This window comes from Ictalurus furcatus, chromosome 8 (assembly GCF_023375685.1).
Source record: "Ictalurus furcatus strain D&B chromosome 8, Billie_1.0, whole genome shotgun sequence".
Lineage (NCBI taxonomy): Eukaryota > Metazoa > Chordata > Actinopteri > Siluriformes > Ictaluridae > Ictalurus > Ictalurus furcatus.
In genome coordinates, this window is record NC_071262.1 from 8,522,802 (window position 1) to 8,539,640 (window position 16,839).

Here is a 16,839-nt window from a genome sequence, read left to right on the forward strand (position 1 = left end):
TGTACTAAGCAGATTTCACAGTTAAAGGGGTTTCTGACAAGATGTTTGGAAATCCCTGGTGTACACGTACACACACACACACACACACACACACACACACACACACACACGGGCATGTCAAGCAAACCCAGGCGTGTGGATTTTTGTATGAATAATAAATCCCCAGAACAACATTCATAATAATTTGTAACAAAATCACCATGTTTCAAACATAGACCAGAGTACTGAGAAGCTTGGAAAACCTTACACCATCTAGTGTACTGCTGAACTGAATAAATTCAGTAAGTACTCAACATACTAATGATACATTAGTGGAGAAAAAACAGCAAGTGAATGAACAGCATGGGATTCATTTTTGTTTACCCGAAAAGCTGACATCGATCCAGACTTCTCTGACAGCATGGACTTCCTTCAAACCTAAACAAGGAGAAAACCCAAACATCAACACAGTCGCAAAGTGTTTTGACTTACCATTGTAGTAGCGGCCAAAGTCCGCCATTATCCGGAGCTAAAAACACCGCCAGCTTGATAAGATGGCTATTTCTGCACATCCGAAGTAAAAATGCACTGCGATTTTGCTCCAGATACGAAATAATCAAACCTCGCGATCAAATATTAGCTGTCGGTGAAGGTGAACACTGCAAACAACTCCACAAACCAGTGTTTCCAGGGGAACATCATTAACCGTCACACCCGGTGGGCGGTAACTTCCGGGTCCCCTCTACTTATTTTTTTTTTAAATTAATCGTTGTTGTGAATAATAACTTACTCGTCATTGCTTTCTCCTTTTTTTAAAATGTCAAAATGAACGTTCTTAATGCCTTAACATTAATAAGAATGTTCTGTGTGTGCCATATAAGCACAATGAAACGTGTAAACCAATTTAAAAGTTTCACTTGAAACAAACGTTAACAAGCGCAAGTGCCACGTCACGTGGTCCACTCTTTCCTTACCACTGTAAATATAACTAACCACCAACTAAGGAATAAATAAACAGCTTTTTAAGTGTTTCGCGTGTTAAATCGTATAAAACATTGCTATAAGCTGAGCCAACTAGCAAGCCACTCATGGGCATTTTCTCAGGTTTTTTCCCCCATTTAGTTTTCACGTGCGTTTCTTTTCAATTTTTTTTGTGTTTCCCAACATTTTAAGTTCATATTACATATAACTTGTCAATTTTATCCGCTGTACTGCTTATTAATGTGAATATATATATATATATTTCATTTAAACATTGCTTCAAGATAGTTAGCGAGATTATTTGCTTACCTTCTGAGCGAAAGTGTTTAACCACAGCGAGTTTGCACTTCCTTCCACGGGAAAACATCTTGTTTAATTGGAGTTGCTTTCTAATGTGAGAGAGCGCTAACTTTACACACCGACGTCACTGGCATGACGTTGGACGTTCGATATTCGATATTGGCGGATATACGTCAATTAAGGGACCGTCACTAAAGTTACCTACGACTTTGTTATTGTTCTTTGTTATTGTTGTTATTTGTTCTAACCTCAATAGCATTTGAAGGGAATGACTTACAGTCATATAACCAACTGTAAATTGTTCATGTAGGTGTCAGCAACGATGCACAACTTTTAGATTTTTGATATTTAATAAAATAAACTATTAAATCATATAGAAAATTATGAATCACATGAAAATGTATCACTTGAATATGAATCTCATGAAAATGAATCACATGTAAATGAATCATACGTAAATGAATCATATGTAAATGAATCACATGTAAATGAATAAATAAATTAAAGACAATCATATATAAAATTTGCCATGTATTTTATTACTGCATGGGCTCATACACAAAATATACCATTATTTAAAGCTCAATAGCATTTGAAGGGAATGACTTACAGTCACACAACCAACTATATAGTGTTCATCTAGGTGTCAGGTATAACACGCACCTTTTAGATTTTTGATATGTATTAAAATAAACTATTAAATCATATGTAAATATTGCCATGTATTTAACTACAGAATGGGCTCATACACAAAATATACCATTATTTAAAGCTCAATAACATTTGAAGGGAATGATGTACAGTCATGAAACTAACTGTAAAGTGTTCATCTAGGTGTCAGGTATGAAGCACAGGTTTTAAATTTTTGATATTTAATAAAATAAACTATTACATCACATGTAAATTTTATATGTATTTCACTACAGAATGGGCCCGTACACAAAATATGCCATTATTTAAAGCTAAATAGCATTTGAAGGGAATGATGTACAGTCACACAACCAACTGTAAAGTGTTCAACTAGGTGTCAGGTATAATGCACACCTTTTAGATTTTTGTTATTTGTTAAACTAAATTATTAAATCACATTTAAATTTGACATGTATTTCATTACTGAATAGGCCCATACACAAAATATATCATAATTTAAAGCTCAATAGGATTTGAAGGGAGTGACGTACAAACATGAAGCCAACTGTAAAGTGTTCAGCTAGGTGTCAGGTATGAGACACACCTTTTAGATTTTTGATCTTTAACCCTACAATGCATGAACCAAAAAAACCTTCACGAATGCATAAAGGGGGTCAAAATGACCAGTACTAAATAAGTACAGAAATAATTTATATATATATATATATATATATATATATATGTGTGTGTATGTATATTCATACATATATATGTATGTATATGAATATATATATATATATATATATATATATATATATATATATATGTATATTATATATATTCATACATATTCATAAAGTGATTGCTAGCAAAAGGCAGTTTTTCAGATGCACCCATTTTGTTCAGCATCTTGCAAAATCTCAGGAGGAGATTTTGCTTTAAAGGACTCCAAGAAAAGGGGGAGGTCCCTATCAGGGCTGTAGGGAATCGTGGCAGATGGAGGTGCCTCACCCCTTTCAGAAAGGTTTATGGACCTCCATAGAGGTGCCACCCACTTGTTGCTGTCTAGCAGTCCTTGGAGACAAGTTAGTGCTTTGGAAATCAGGGGGAAAAGTCGCCTGATGCAGAAGGATTGCATGTAGTGCAGACTGGAAGGCTGGCTTCTATATGTTTATGTTATATGCCTGGTGGGATTTAATACAAAAAATACAGGTATCACTGGCAAGCATGTGGCCCCCAACCAGCTCAAGATACATCATATTCGTTGGAACACACAACACAGAGTTCAGGTATGGGTGAGCTGTCTGTCAAAATCCGTCTTTAATACTCTCAATAAAATCCTTACACTGTGGCATGGTGAATTTCATCATGACTGGTGGTATGATACAGCTCATTTGGTGCTGTTTATTGCAAAGCACTATCCAATCCTACTCTGGCTGCCACCATTTTAAGACTGGCTGCCATGGCTAGTTGAGAGCCTTTAAGCTAGCAGGGAACAACCCAGACCCATTTTTAAACTTTGCTGAGGCTGGAGTTGAACATGGCAGTTGAACTGAATTGTCAGCAAGGAAGAAATTTCCAGAGATTTTTCTCTAATGAGATTCCCCATTAATGAGCAATGGCAGGATTACTAGTCATTGGAGGATAAGGAGGGCTCTGTTGAATTACTTGAACTTGAAGGATTAAGTTGTGTATAAATGTTTGTGTAAGCCAAACCGAACAATATATTTCCCCACCAGATTTCCAAAATTTGTAAAACCTGTTCTCTGTTTATATGCCAGCATTTATTTTGTTATAATTGAATGCCTACTTTTATTTGTCTTCATTTTATGGGTTTGTTTTGGCTTGCATTCTTGATATTTCATATTTCTTTAATTAATGGCAATAATATAAATGACCGGGTTTCACAAAATTTTCTTGATGGTTTTTTAGTCACTGCAAAATATATGATTTGAGGTTGAACACGTCGAAGTTTACATTATCAGTCTTTTTATGCATAAATTTACACATGCTCAGGAGCATGAGCAGGATATAAAAGTTTTTATGAAATTACAAGATTTTATGAATATCTAATTTCTTCTGTAAATGGTCATATTAATGATTTATGAATAAATCCAATCGTATACAGCTTGATAAATGAGGCCTGTTGAGTTTAGGCTATGGGCAGTGTTGGGGACAGATTCGACTCTGAATAAAAGCCTAAAACTGCTAGGCAAGCCCACTTGCCTCGTGTCTGAGTTAGACCCTGCCCTCTCAAGATGTTCTAAGCTGAGGGCGTGAGCATGTACAGTAGCTGGTGCTTGTGATTAGCTTTCAAGGAGACCAGACACAGGTTGTACAAGTGCAAGTCTTGCTGCATGGCTCCTTAATAGAATACTCTCAGCAAGGTAGAAATGAGAAGTGATGAGTGGAGGGTATCCACAACTTTGGAACTCCGACCATGGTCGTAAGTTACTAAGCCAATAGCTCCATATGGTGCATGTGTACAAAGCAAAAATAAGAAACAGAAATATGATTGCATGACAGCAGTATTTTATTTACCGTTCTGTTGGGATCTGAGAGCAAGCAGTTAACAAATTCCACAAAGATTTAGGTTTCCTTATTTAATTGTTATTCTGTATCATTGTGTTTGGTCTGTGGCAATAACAGTGATTAAACTGTAATAAAACTCAAGAAACTCCATATGATCAAATTTTGATTGGCCATATCTATATACAGTATATGCGGTGAATAAGCAATGTATTGTGTGTGTGTGCATATACAGTATCTCACAAAAGTGAGTACACCCCTCACATTTTTGTAAATATCTGATTATATCTTTTAATGTGACAACACTGAAGAAATGACACTTTGCTACAATGTAAAGTAGTGAGTGTACAGCTTGTGTAACAGTGTAAATTTGCTGTCCCCTCAAAATAACTCAACACACAGCCATTAATGTCTAAACCGCTGGCAACAAAAGTGAGTACACCCCTAAGTGAAAATGTCCAAATTGGGCCCAATTAGTCATTTTCCCTCCCCGGTGTCATGTGACTTGTTAGTGTTACAAGGTCTCTGGTGTGAATGGGGAGCAGGTGTGTTAAATTTGGTCTCTCACACTCCCTCACACTGGTCACTGGAAGTTCAACATGGCACCTCATGGCAAAGAATTCTCTGAGGATCTGAAAAAAAGAATTGTTGCTCAACATAAAGATGGCCTAGGCTATAAGAAGATTGCCAAGACCCTGACACTGAGCTGCAGCACGGTGGCCAAGACCATACAGCGGTTTAACAGGACAGGTTCCACTCAGAACAGGCTTCGCCATGGTCGACCAAAGAAGTTGAGTGCATGTGCTCAGCGTCATATCCAGAGGTTGTCTTTGGGAAATAGACGTATGAGTGCTGCCAGCATTGCTGCAGAGGTTGAAGGGGTGGGGGGTCAGCCTGTCAGTGCTCAGACCATATGCCGCACACTGCATCAAATTGGTGTGCATGGCTGTCGTCCCAGAAGGAAGCCTCTTCTAAAGATGATGCACAAGAAAGCTCACAAACAGTTTGCTGAAGACAAGCAGAAGACAAGCAGACTAAGGACGTGGATTACTGGAACCATTTCGTGTGGTCTGATGAAACTAAGACAAACTTATTTGGTTCAGATGGTATCAAGCGTGTGTGGCGGCAACCAGGTGAGGAGTACAAACACAAGTGTGTCTTGCCTACACACGTGGTGGGGAGATGTGGTGTGTCTTGCCATGGTGGTGGGAGTGTCATGGTCTGGGGCTGCATGAGTGCTGACGGCACTGGGGAGCTCCAGTTCACTGAGGGAACCATGAATGCCAACATGTACTGTGACATACTGAAGCACAGCATGATCCCCTCCCTTCGGAGACTGGGCCGCAGGGCAGTATTCCAGCATGATAACGACTTTTGCCTTGCTAAAGAAGCTGAGGGTGAAGGTGGTGGACTGGCCAAGCATGTCTCCAGACCTAAACCCTATTGAGCATCTGTGGGGCATCCTCAAATGGAAGGTGGAGGAGCACAAGGTCTCTAACATCCACCAGCTCTGTGATGTCATCATGGAGGAGTGGAAGAGGACTCCAGTGGCAACCTGTGAAGCTCTGGTGAACTCCATGCCCAAGAGGGTTAAGGCAGTGCTGGAAAATAATGGTGGCCACACAAAATATTGACACTTTGGGCCCAATTTGGACATTTTCACTTAGGGATGTACTCACTTTTGTTGCCAGCGGTTTAGACATTAATGGCTGTGTGTTGAGTTATTTTGAGGGGACAGCAAATTTACACTGTTATACAAGCTGTACACTCACTACTTTACATTGTAGCAAAGTGTCATTTCTTCAGTGTTGTCACATGAAAAGATATAATCAAATATTTACAAAAATGTGAGCGGTGTACTCACCTTTGTGAGACACTGTGTATATATATATATATATATATATATATATATATATATATATATATATATATATATATATATATATATGTATATATATATATATATGTATATATATGTATGTGTGTGTGTGTGTATATGTATGATGTATATACAGGATATATGCAATGACTCTATCCAGCATCAGTCCATATTGTTGGTGGCAGTAGTTTCCTTTAAAAAGTCTGTTGTTGCCTCATTTATCCCAGGCTGGTGTTGATTAAATTCTGACACTATGTGCTCTGTCAGTGATTGGTGGGTCTTCAGGCCTTGTCCCCTAATTTCCCTGATAGCAACATGCAGCAAAGAGATGAGGGATGCCAGCCCCAATAGATATCCATCTTCCCGGTTTCCCTCAACCCATGGAATATCATGCTTTAAATGCACATTACTGGGCACTGGAGTGGTCTTCCCAAAATCAATCATCCATATGTTGGCTTTGTTGGTGGGACGATCGTGGACGAAAAGGAGAGAGCTGCCTATTACCTAGGGGAAGGATGGAAGGAAGGACGGGGTGCCAAATAAGTGGAAGAGACTTCTGTTCTTCTGACTAAAAAAAAAGCTTGTTTTAAGAAGAAAACACAAATGTTTATTCTACTTAACCTCATGGCTTCTGAAAAAGGCAGACTCCTTTAATGTCTCTTTCAGCACATCCAGCCTGGACAGATAGGCTTCCTAAAATACAAGAGACGAAAGAATTTTGACATTTTTAGAAGTAAAAGCCTGGATCTGGCCAGTAAGGCTCTCACTCAGGCTGAAGATTTTCCCACAAGGGGGAGCTTTTAGCACTCAAAAAGCTTAGAAATTAGACACTGTGCCCTTCCTAAATAAAAGACTTTCTAATTATATATTGCTGCCAAATTCATAATTTGTCAGCAATATATAATTCATCCAACATACACTGTATGGCCAAAAGTATGTGGACATCATCACACCTAAATGTGCTTGTTGAACATCCCATTCCTAAATATGGAGTTTGTTCCTCCTTTGCTGCTTTAACAGCCTCCACTGTTCTGGGAACACTTTTCACTAGATTTTGGAAGATGGCTGTGGGAATTTGTGCCCATTCAGCCATGAGAACACTAGTGAGGTCAGGGACTGATGTCAGATGAGAAGGCCTGGTGTGCAGTCCATGTCTCAACCCTAAGGTAAGCATAGGAGTTGAGGGCTCTGTGCAGCCCACTCTAGTTCTTTCACACCAGTCGTAAAAATACACGTCTTCATGGAGTTTGAGTTTGGGCTAGGACCCTTAATTCCAGTGAAGAGAAATCTTATGCGGCATTCACGGTGAATGCTACAACATACAAAGGCATTGAGACAGTTGTATGTTTCCAAATTTGGTTCAACAGTTTGGGGAAGGACCACACATGGGTGTGGTGGTCAGGTGTTCACATACTTTTGGTCATAAAGTGTATCAAGTGTATGCGTAGTGTTCTTGTCAATAAGAGTAAATAAAAGATATGACGTCAATAACTTACAAGAATGTCTACCTGCCTCTTGGTAAATAATAGCAGGGCCTCTGTAACTTGTGCTTTGCTCTGAGTTTGACTAAAATCTCGTTGTACAATCCCATTCTCTGTCTAAAAAGCACAAAAAGCAGAGTAGACCATAAGAGACTGTGTTGTATGTTTATTTATGTAACTCCAACAGTGCATGACAATTCTCTGAGTTGTACCATTATGCCTTCTATGCGGAATCCTAATGTTGCTGTACTACTTGTGCTGTCTCTCCATTGCATGTAGTGCAGCTTTGTCACGCCTCTCCGTGCATGTTCTTCTTCTGTAGGAGCTGTAGGATCTACTTTCACCATCTTCTGGTACATATCTCTTCGGATGCTAGCTTTGGTTCTTGCTTTCACAATTTCCTCCTCTTGGTAGGTGCTAAGAAAAAGGAACCAAAATAATCATGGCAATACTTAAACAAGTACACACATACGTGAACAGTCAATCACAAAAGGATAGTAATAAATGGAGAGTAAAATATTATTTTGAAAATACCCAAAAGAATTGTACAATAAAGCCTACACTACTCTGAGCTTCTTTGGATTCTGTTAAGTCAACCCCAGACACCTAATATACTACCAGATCCATGTGATGTTAGGAACCAGGCCGAATGTATATAATGCCTAGACCAAGGACAAAAATAGGCCTATTCCACAGTAATCCCCCAGGCCCCCTCCCAGCCTGAGTGTGAGACAAATTCCTTGGTTGTTGATGGTTCATTGTGAGGTTGTGAGGCAATGCTGATCCATGCTGTGTATATACACTATATGGCCAAAAGTATGTGGATACCACACCATCTCACCCAGACGTGGACCTTCACCAAACTGTTGCCATGAAGTTTGTGAAGCACACAATTGTGTAGGATGTCTTTGTATGCTGTAGCATTACAATTTCCCTTCACTGGAACTAAGGGACCGAAACCTGTTCTAGCATGACAATGCTCCTGTACACAAAGCGAGGCCCATAAGGACATGGTTTGCCAAAGGAGTGGAATAACTCGAGTGGCCTACACAGAGCCCTGACCTAAATGCTACTAAACACACATGGGATGAACTGTAGTACCTGACCTCACTAATCCTCTTGTGGCTGAATGGGCAAATCCCCACAGCCACGCTCCAAAATCTAGTGGAAAACCTTCCCAGAAGAGTGGAGGTTACTATAAGACCACAGGGGGTCTAAATCCTGAATGGGATGTTCAACAAGCACATTTAGGTGTGATGGTCTGGTGTCCACAAACCTTTGGCCATATATATTTCATATAAAATTTCACTGACATAATGTAATGTGCACCACATCAGCTTCTCTCTGATCTGCTTTTGAAGCAGCCAAAATAACAGTACAGATTCCACCTCAGTACTGTAACTTAGCATATCCAATATTGTCATGTTAAAACTGAGGCTCCTTATGCAATACTTGCATCTATATAAATGACTTACTGTGTGAGCACTAAACATAACATTTTGCTTCCTTTGTTATGGAAATCCTTGTTTACTTTTCTCTTATTATGAAACCGCATTCAATGAGCAGTTCATATGTATAATTCTGGCACATAAGTGCCCCACACATATAAGAGTATGATGTCTGGACCATTGACTACAGTCCAAAAATATGATTAACTACTAAGCTGTTTTATGTACAGTATCTCACAAAAGTGTCAACAAGTGACAACACTGAAGAAATGACACTTTGCTACAATATAAAGTAATGTGTGTACAGCTTGTATAACAGTGTAAATTTGCTGTCCCCTCAAAATAACTCAGCACACAGCCATTAATGTCTAAACCGCTGGCAACAAAAGTGAGTACACCCCTAAGTGAAAATGTCCAAATTAGGCCCAAAGTGTCAATATTTTGTGTGTCCACAATTATTTTCCAGCACTGCCTTAACCCTCTTGGGCATGGAGTTCACCAGAGCTTCACAGGTTGCCACTGGAGTCCTCTTCCACTCCTCCATTACGACATCATGGAGCTGATGGATGTTAGAGACCTTGTGCTCCTCCACCTTCCATTTGAGGATGCCCCACAGATGCTCAATAGGGTTTAGGTCTGGAGACATGCTTGTCCAGTCCATCACCTTCACCCTCAGCTTCTTTAGCAGGGCAGTGGTCGTCTTGGAGGTGTGTTTGGGGTCATTATCATGCTGGAATACTGCCCTGCGGCCCAGTCTCCGAAGGGAGGGAATAATACTCTGTTTCAGTATGTCACAGTACACGTTGGCATTCATGGTTCCCTCAATGAACTATAGCTCCCCAGTGCCAGCAGCACTCATGCAGCCCCAGACCATGACACTCCCACCACCATGCTTGACTGTAGGCAAGACACACTTGTCTTTGTACTCCTCACCTGGTTGCCACCACACACGCTTGACACCATCTGAACCAAATAAGTTTATCTTGGTCTCATCAGACCACGGGACATGGTTCCAGTAACCCATGTCCTTAGTCTGCTTGTTTTCAGCAAACTGTTTGTGGGCTTTCTTGTGCATCATCTTTAGAAGAGGCTTCCTTCTGGGACGACAGCCATGCAGACCAATTTGATGAGCGGTGTATGGTCTGAGCACTGGCAGGCTGACCCCTTCAACCTCTGCAGCACTCATATGTCTATTTCCCAAAGACAACCTCTGGATATGACGCTGAGCACGTGCACTCAACTTCTTTGGTCGACCATGGCGAGGCCTGTTCTGAGTGGAACCTGTCCTGTTAAACCGCTGTATGGTCTCGGCCACTGTGCTGCAGCTCAGTGTCAGGGTTTTGGCAATCTTCTTATAGCCTAGGCCATCTTCTTGTAGAGCAACAATTCTTTTTTTCAGATCCTCAGAGAGTTCTTTGCCATGAGGTGCCATGTTGAACTTCCAGTGACCAGTGTGAGGGAGTGTGATAGCGATGACACCAAATTTAACACACCTGCTCCCCATTCACACCAGAGACCTTGTAACACTAACAAGTCACATGACACCGAGGATGGAAAATGGCTAATTGGGCCCAATTTGGACATTTTCACTTAGGGGTGTACTCACTTTTGTTGCCAGCGGTTTAGACATTAATGGCTGTATGTTGAGTTATTTTGAGGGGACGGCAAATTTACACTGTTACACAAGCTGTACACTCACTACTTTACATTGTAGCAAAGTGTTATTTCTTCAGTGTTGTCACATGAAAAGATATAGTCAAATATTTACAAAAATGTGAGGGCTGTACTCACTTTTGTGAGCTACTGTATGTATGTATGTATGTATGTATGTGTGTATGTATGTATGTACAGTGCTGTGAAAAAGTATTTTGATTTGTTCTGTTTTTGTGTACATCTCATACTAAATAGTTTTAGATCTTCAAACGAAATGAAACATAAAACAAAGGCAACCTGAGTAAACACACAATACAGTTTTAATTTATTATTATTCTTTGTGAAGCAAAAACGTTATCCAACAACGATCTGTGATTTGAAAAACTAACTGCACCCTTAAACTTAAAATCCAGTTGTACCACCTTTAGCAGCAATAACTGCAAACAAATGCTTCTGATAACTGGAGATTTACCTTGCTGACTCATGACTGTGCTGCAAAGTTCAGTTCTAATCACATCATCAATTTTGCTGATGACACTACAGTTGTGGGCCTCATCAGCAACAATGATGAGTCAGCATACAGGGACGAGGTGAACAAGCTCGCAGAATGGTGTAGAGACAACAATCTATCTCTTAATGTTGACCTCAACGGAACAAGTGTGGAGAGAGTCAAAAGCTCCAAGTTTCTTGGTGTGTACATGACTGAGGACCTCTCCTGGACTCTCAACACCACCTGCCTAGTCAAGAAGGCCCAGCAGTGTGTCCATTTCCTGCAGAGGCTGAAGAGAGCCAAAGATCCCCCTCCCATCCTCACCTCCTTCTACAGAGGGACAATAGAGAGCGTCCTGACCAGCTGTCTCACTGTGTGGTACGGGAACTGCACAGCCTCCGACCGCAAGATCCTACAGCAGATGGTGAGAACAGCAGAAAAGATCATCGGGGTCTCTCTACCCTTCATCGTAACCTCATTCAACAGCTGCTGCAAAGCCATCAGTATTGCGGACGACCCCTCTCACCCTTTTCATGGACTATTCACCTTCCTGCCATGTGGCAGAAGTTACAGTAGCATCTGTGCCACCACCAGCAGACTCCACAACAGTTTCTTTCCTGAGGCAGTCAGATTACTCAACACCCGGCTGCCTCCCAGCAATCACCTGGGCTAGCCGAACACCTAATCCAGTAAGACTCATACCACTGCACACACTATCCCAGTATAACTCAGTACTACTGCACACAACACTTTACTTACAGTAGCTGCATCAGTCACTTAATACGTTGTAACTTGTTTTTGCTGCCAATATTGCTGCAATACTTGTGCTGCTACTTTACAAAATAGCTACAGTCCATGTTTACAATTACAGTCCATGTTCTGTGTATTAACTGTCCTTTGTATTTATTGTTTTGCACTTGTTTCATATTGTTGTGTATTTGCACTTTATGTAGTCTTGTGTACTGTTCCTTGTTGCACCATGGTCCTGGAGAAATGCCATTTCGTTCCAATGTATAAAAGCTTTATAGAGGAATGATAATAAACACCCACTTGACTTGACTTGAGATCAGTCTTTTACTTACTTCTAGGACTAGGACTGACTCCTATGCTTTGGATCATTGTCTTGCTGCATAATCCAGTTGCGCAAGAGTTTCAACTTATGGACTGAAGACTGGACATTCTCCTTTAGGATTTTCTGTTAGAGAGCTGAATTCATGTTTCCTTCAATTATTGCAAGGTGCCCAGGCCCTGAAGCAGCAAAGCATCCCCACACCACCACACTTCCACTACCATGCCTGACCGTATGTTCTTTTTGTGGAATTCTGTGTTTGGTTTACACCAGGTGTAACGGGACCCCTGTCGTCCAAACAGGGGTCCACTTCCACTTTCGACTCATCAATCGACAGAACATTCTCCCAAAAGGTTTGAGGATTATCAACATGTGTTTTGGCAAAATTCAGACTAGCCTTAATGTTCTTCTGGGTCTTCTGTTCACTCTTCCATGGATGCCATTTTTGCCCAGTGTCTTTCTGATAGTGGAGTCATGAACAGTGACCTATTGATGTAAGAGAGGCCTGTAGGTCTTTTTGATGTTGTCCTTGGGTCTTCTGTGAATTGCTGGATGAGTAGTTGCTGTGCTTTTGGAGGAATTTTGGAAGGTTGGCCACGTCTGGGAAGGTTCACTACTGTGCAGATTTTTCCATTTGGAGATAATGGCTCTCACTGTGGTTCTTTGGAGTCCCAGAGACTTTGAAATAGCTTTGTAACCTTTCCCAGACTGATGTATTTCAATCACATTCTTCCTCATAATTTCAGGTTTGGCACAGTGTGTTACTGGGTAAGACCTTTTAACCAACTTCATGCTGTTAAAAAGTTCTGTTTAAGTGTTGATTTGATTGAACAGGGTTTGCAGTAATCAGGCCTGGTTGCGTCTAGTCCAGCTGAACCACATTGTGAATGCAGTTTCATAGATTTGTGGAATTAGTAACTACAGGGGCAAATACATTTTCACACAGGCCCAGTTGGTACTGGATAACTTTTTTGCTTCAATAAATAACATTATAATTTAAAAACTGTATTTTGTGTTACTCAGGTTGCCTTTGTTTTATCTTAGATTTTGGTGTGATTTCTGAAACTATTTAGTATGAGATATACACAAAAACAGAAGAAATCAGGATGGGGCAAATAATTTTTCACAGCACTGTACGTGCTCATTCCCTCAGCATAGAACATCTTGAATAGGCAGGGTCTAACTCAGACAGTCTAGAGTCTAATCTGATCCCAACACTGCCCAAAAAATCAAATACTTTTTCACAGCACTGTATATATGATTGAGATAAGGTGCATGATGTCAAGAAGTTGATCCATGCTTTTTTTTTGTTTATCACCTTGTTTATTACCTGTGTTGTTCACAGGACTTTCAACAACCACAGTAACAAACTACAATTTATACAAAATGCTACAGTGAGAATATGAAAAAACACATCATATTAGGCCAATTTTAGCATCACTTCATTGACTGTCTGTTTCCTAAAATTTTTAGTCTGAAAATCTTTTCATTCATTCATTCATGTTCAGGTGGATCTGGATATTTATTTGTTTTTATTATTTATTCTCTGTTTTTTTCTGTACACTGTAAAGCACTTTGCATCTTAAATGTTTGAAGGGTGGTATATTAACATAAATATCTTGCATACCGAATGCCCATTTTGCAGTCCATGATGACAGGCTGCTTGAGGCCGCTCAGCAGGTCCTCCAGACGGATGTAGTTCTCTCCGTTCCTGCTGATGTGCCCGTGATAACGAGGCACAAATTGATGGAGTGGATCAGACATGAGTGCCTGCAGACAGGTATCCTCCACCTCATTGAATCTCTTCAGCACCTCCCCACTTTCACCCAGCTGGAAGTTACCTGATTATAAATAGACAATTGCATGCATATTATTTCATCTGTGCGGCATCAAAAAAAAAGTCCCTTAACAGTCTCTTTAAATATGGTGGTACAACATATAACAGGGTATATAATAGTGTAAGCACGGGTCACGTGCCTTGGTGTCCAGCCAGCTGTATCCAGGAACTCTGCCTGCGCTTTGACCACTGCATCATAGTCAGGAATGTCCTCCAGGATCGACACTGGGGGGAAAAAAGAATCTGTAATTTTGTGCAGTTTGTGCTTCAAGCTACTGACTCATCTTTACTTGAGATATGAATGATTGTGTTCAGTGCTCTGCTCAGAGATACAATCATGTAATGGAATGATTTATTTTCCAAACTGTAATCATTAAAAGTCTGCTTTAAATTCTGCCACTTCTCTCAACCACATAGAGCAAACACACATAGTACTGTTTAAATGGGTATGCAATTTAAGAATTGCTTGAATCCCTGATTTATCATATTTACCATGATTTAAGTTTTATCTACAGTACATGGTGCTCATTATTATTATTATTATTATTATTATTATTATTATTATTATTACAATAACCATATTAGGTCAATACACCTGATCAGCTGACACCTCTTAACATGTTTGGTATATTCGCAAAAACATTTCATTTACAGACTACTATCATACTATCGGTCTACTGGGCTATGCAAATAGCTTATTCAAATGCCTTATTTCAAGGTTCTCTTTCAGAAACCATGCAAATTGACTGTGTGACACTAAGGGTTAGCCTTAGTAGAAGTATTTTTCTTCCAAAAAGCAGAAGTATTATTGGAAGACCAATATCTCTATTTAGAAATACACTTATTTAAGTTAAAATGGATATAATGGAAAAATGAGTATTAAAAAGCCACTCTATGTGTACAGCTCAATAAATTGGTAATAGGTCGTGGTGGTAGTTTATGCATACAGTTCATGATGTTTTAGTCCTTTTAGCTTGAGTGTGAATGAGTTGTGCTGTCTGGACTTTGAATTCACTCACCCTTCTCACATCTTTCCTCTTGGCCATCTCCTCTCCCTCACTGAAGACCTCGTCACTTTCCGCTGAGGAATAGTTGAAAGATGATGATGAGGAGGAAGATGATGAGGCAAAAGAGTTGGCTAAAACCTTTGAGAATATGCGGTGGGGGACCGTTCCTCTCATCTCTGCGTCCACATCGATATTTCTTTGCGCTGCCCCTCTCAGCCCTGTCACATCCTTTTCTGACTCTTCATCTTGTGCCTCCTTAGAGCTCCACTGCCTTTGTGTGTGTCTCAGTCTAATTCCTGGGTTCATTTCTTTCTCATTCGTGGTGTTGTCATCCTCCTCCTCTATGTTCTCTGCTCTACCTTCCAGCCTCTCTCTCCTCTTCCCTCTCAATCTTTCCCTCTGTCCAGCTAGCCACGTATTCTTTCTGGACATTTCTCCAGAAAATAAACCCCCTTTACCAGCAATGTGTTTCGTATTTTCATTTTCTCTGTCTTTCTCTTTTGCTCCAGTGTTGGTTTCAGACCAGTTCAGCATACTGTTAGGTTCCCAGTCCTCTGGCTTTTCTGAAGCACTCACAAACAGTTCCTTTTGAATAATTTCTGGTTCTAGTCTGGATGAGAGCACAGCCTGAGCAGACACAAGTTTGGGCTTTGACCTTCGGCTAGCGAGCAGAGCTTCCTTCATGCAGTTATTCTCAAATTCATCTATTGTCTCTACCTCTGCTTTCAACTGGTTTCTCATGCTCTCTACATTTTCTGCTTTGCTGGATGGTCCTGATTCATCTTCCTCAGGCATATCCATTGATGTGCTCATATTTCTTGAAGTAAACGTCCTTTCATGGAGCTAGGTTACCAAATACAATCCACATAACAAATAAAAAAAAATGCGGTAATCCAAAAAATTGGATCCAAGTGGAGAGTGCTGAGTTAATAAAGAGAAAAGATATTAAGCTTACATTAAAAAAAGTATGTAAAAATAGAAAATTAACTGTAAATATTCTATTAAAACTAAAGTGTTATCATTAATGACTGTGAATGAAGTTAAAATAAAGTGAAAATAAAGTCAGTTCTCATTGTATCAATCTGTAATCCAAGGGCAAGTCAGAATCCTACCAGAGTGTGCTCTTTGCTTTCACTCAAAGGCTTTACTATTGACATCCACAGCCTTGCATTTGCATGCTGTGACATCACGACATCAATTTTCCACACGGAAGTGACTCCTAAATAAACTAACCTGGGGATAAAGAATACATGTCCAGCTTCAAAATATTTTGGTTTACAGACTAATATAAACCAATCTGACATGTGAATGGATTATTTTCCTGTATATTTACTCTGTCTATGTTATCTCTCTCCGTGTGTTTAGTGTAGCCTGTATGAAACTGGAATGGTTTTCACAAAGAAAAGAATGCAATCTGCAAACACTGCACGCTAAACATGTGTGTGCATATTCTATCTGCTAGTAAACATAGCATAATTTCAGAAGAAGTAGCAGACTTAATGACTGGATGCTTAAGTTTCCAGGATACCCTTGGTATTATTTTGAAAATGTCCATT

General features: G+C 40.0%; 2 protein-coding genes across 5 annotated transcripts in view; both read right to left on the reverse strand.

The window, feature by feature from the left end:
• Positions 1-1,421, reverse strand: part of LOC128611567 (nuclear RNA export factor 1) — a 14,193-nt gene extending 12,772 nt beyond the window's left edge. The window contains exons 1-2 of one of the 3 annotated variants that reach the window (XM_053631176.1): positions 1,270-1,421; positions 364-417 (exon numbers count right to left, since the gene is read on the reverse strand). In XM_053631176.1, coding sequence (XP_053487151.1) covers positions 364-417; positions 1,270-1,327 — 112 coding nt within the window. In that variant the 5' untranslated portion in view covers positions 1,328-1,421. Of the gene's footprint in view, positions 1-363; positions 418-471; positions 679-1,269 lie in introns of those variants that run through there. The other 2 variants (XM_053631174.1, XM_053631175.1) reach the window with 2 other exon arrangements.
• Positions 1,422-6,418: 4,997 nt separating this feature from the next.
• Positions 6,419-16,480, reverse strand: si:ch73-22a13.3 (inositol-trisphosphate 3-kinase B). 2 transcript variants are annotated; one of them, XM_053631666.1, is made up of 8 exons: positions 16,396-16,480; positions 15,296-16,204; positions 14,417-14,501; positions 14,067-14,280; positions 7,992-8,196; positions 7,795-7,896; positions 6,920-6,991; positions 6,419-6,802 (listed from the first exon to the last, which is right to left on the reverse strand). In XM_053631666.1, the coding sequence occupies exons 2-8, from the start codon at positions 16,094-16,096 to the stop codon at positions 6,461-6,463; spliced, it is 1,821 nt and encodes a 606-aa protein (XP_053487641.1). In that variant the 5' UTR covers positions 16,097-16,204; positions 16,396-16,480; the 3' UTR covers positions 6,419-6,460. The 2 variants fall into 2 exon arrangements, with proteins under 2 accessions (XP_053487641.1, XP_053487642.1); XM_053631667.1 differs by having other exon boundaries at positions 6,715-6,802; positions 6,920-6,987; positions 7,807-7,896; positions 15,296-16,412.
• Positions 16,481-16,839: the final 359 nt, after the last annotated feature.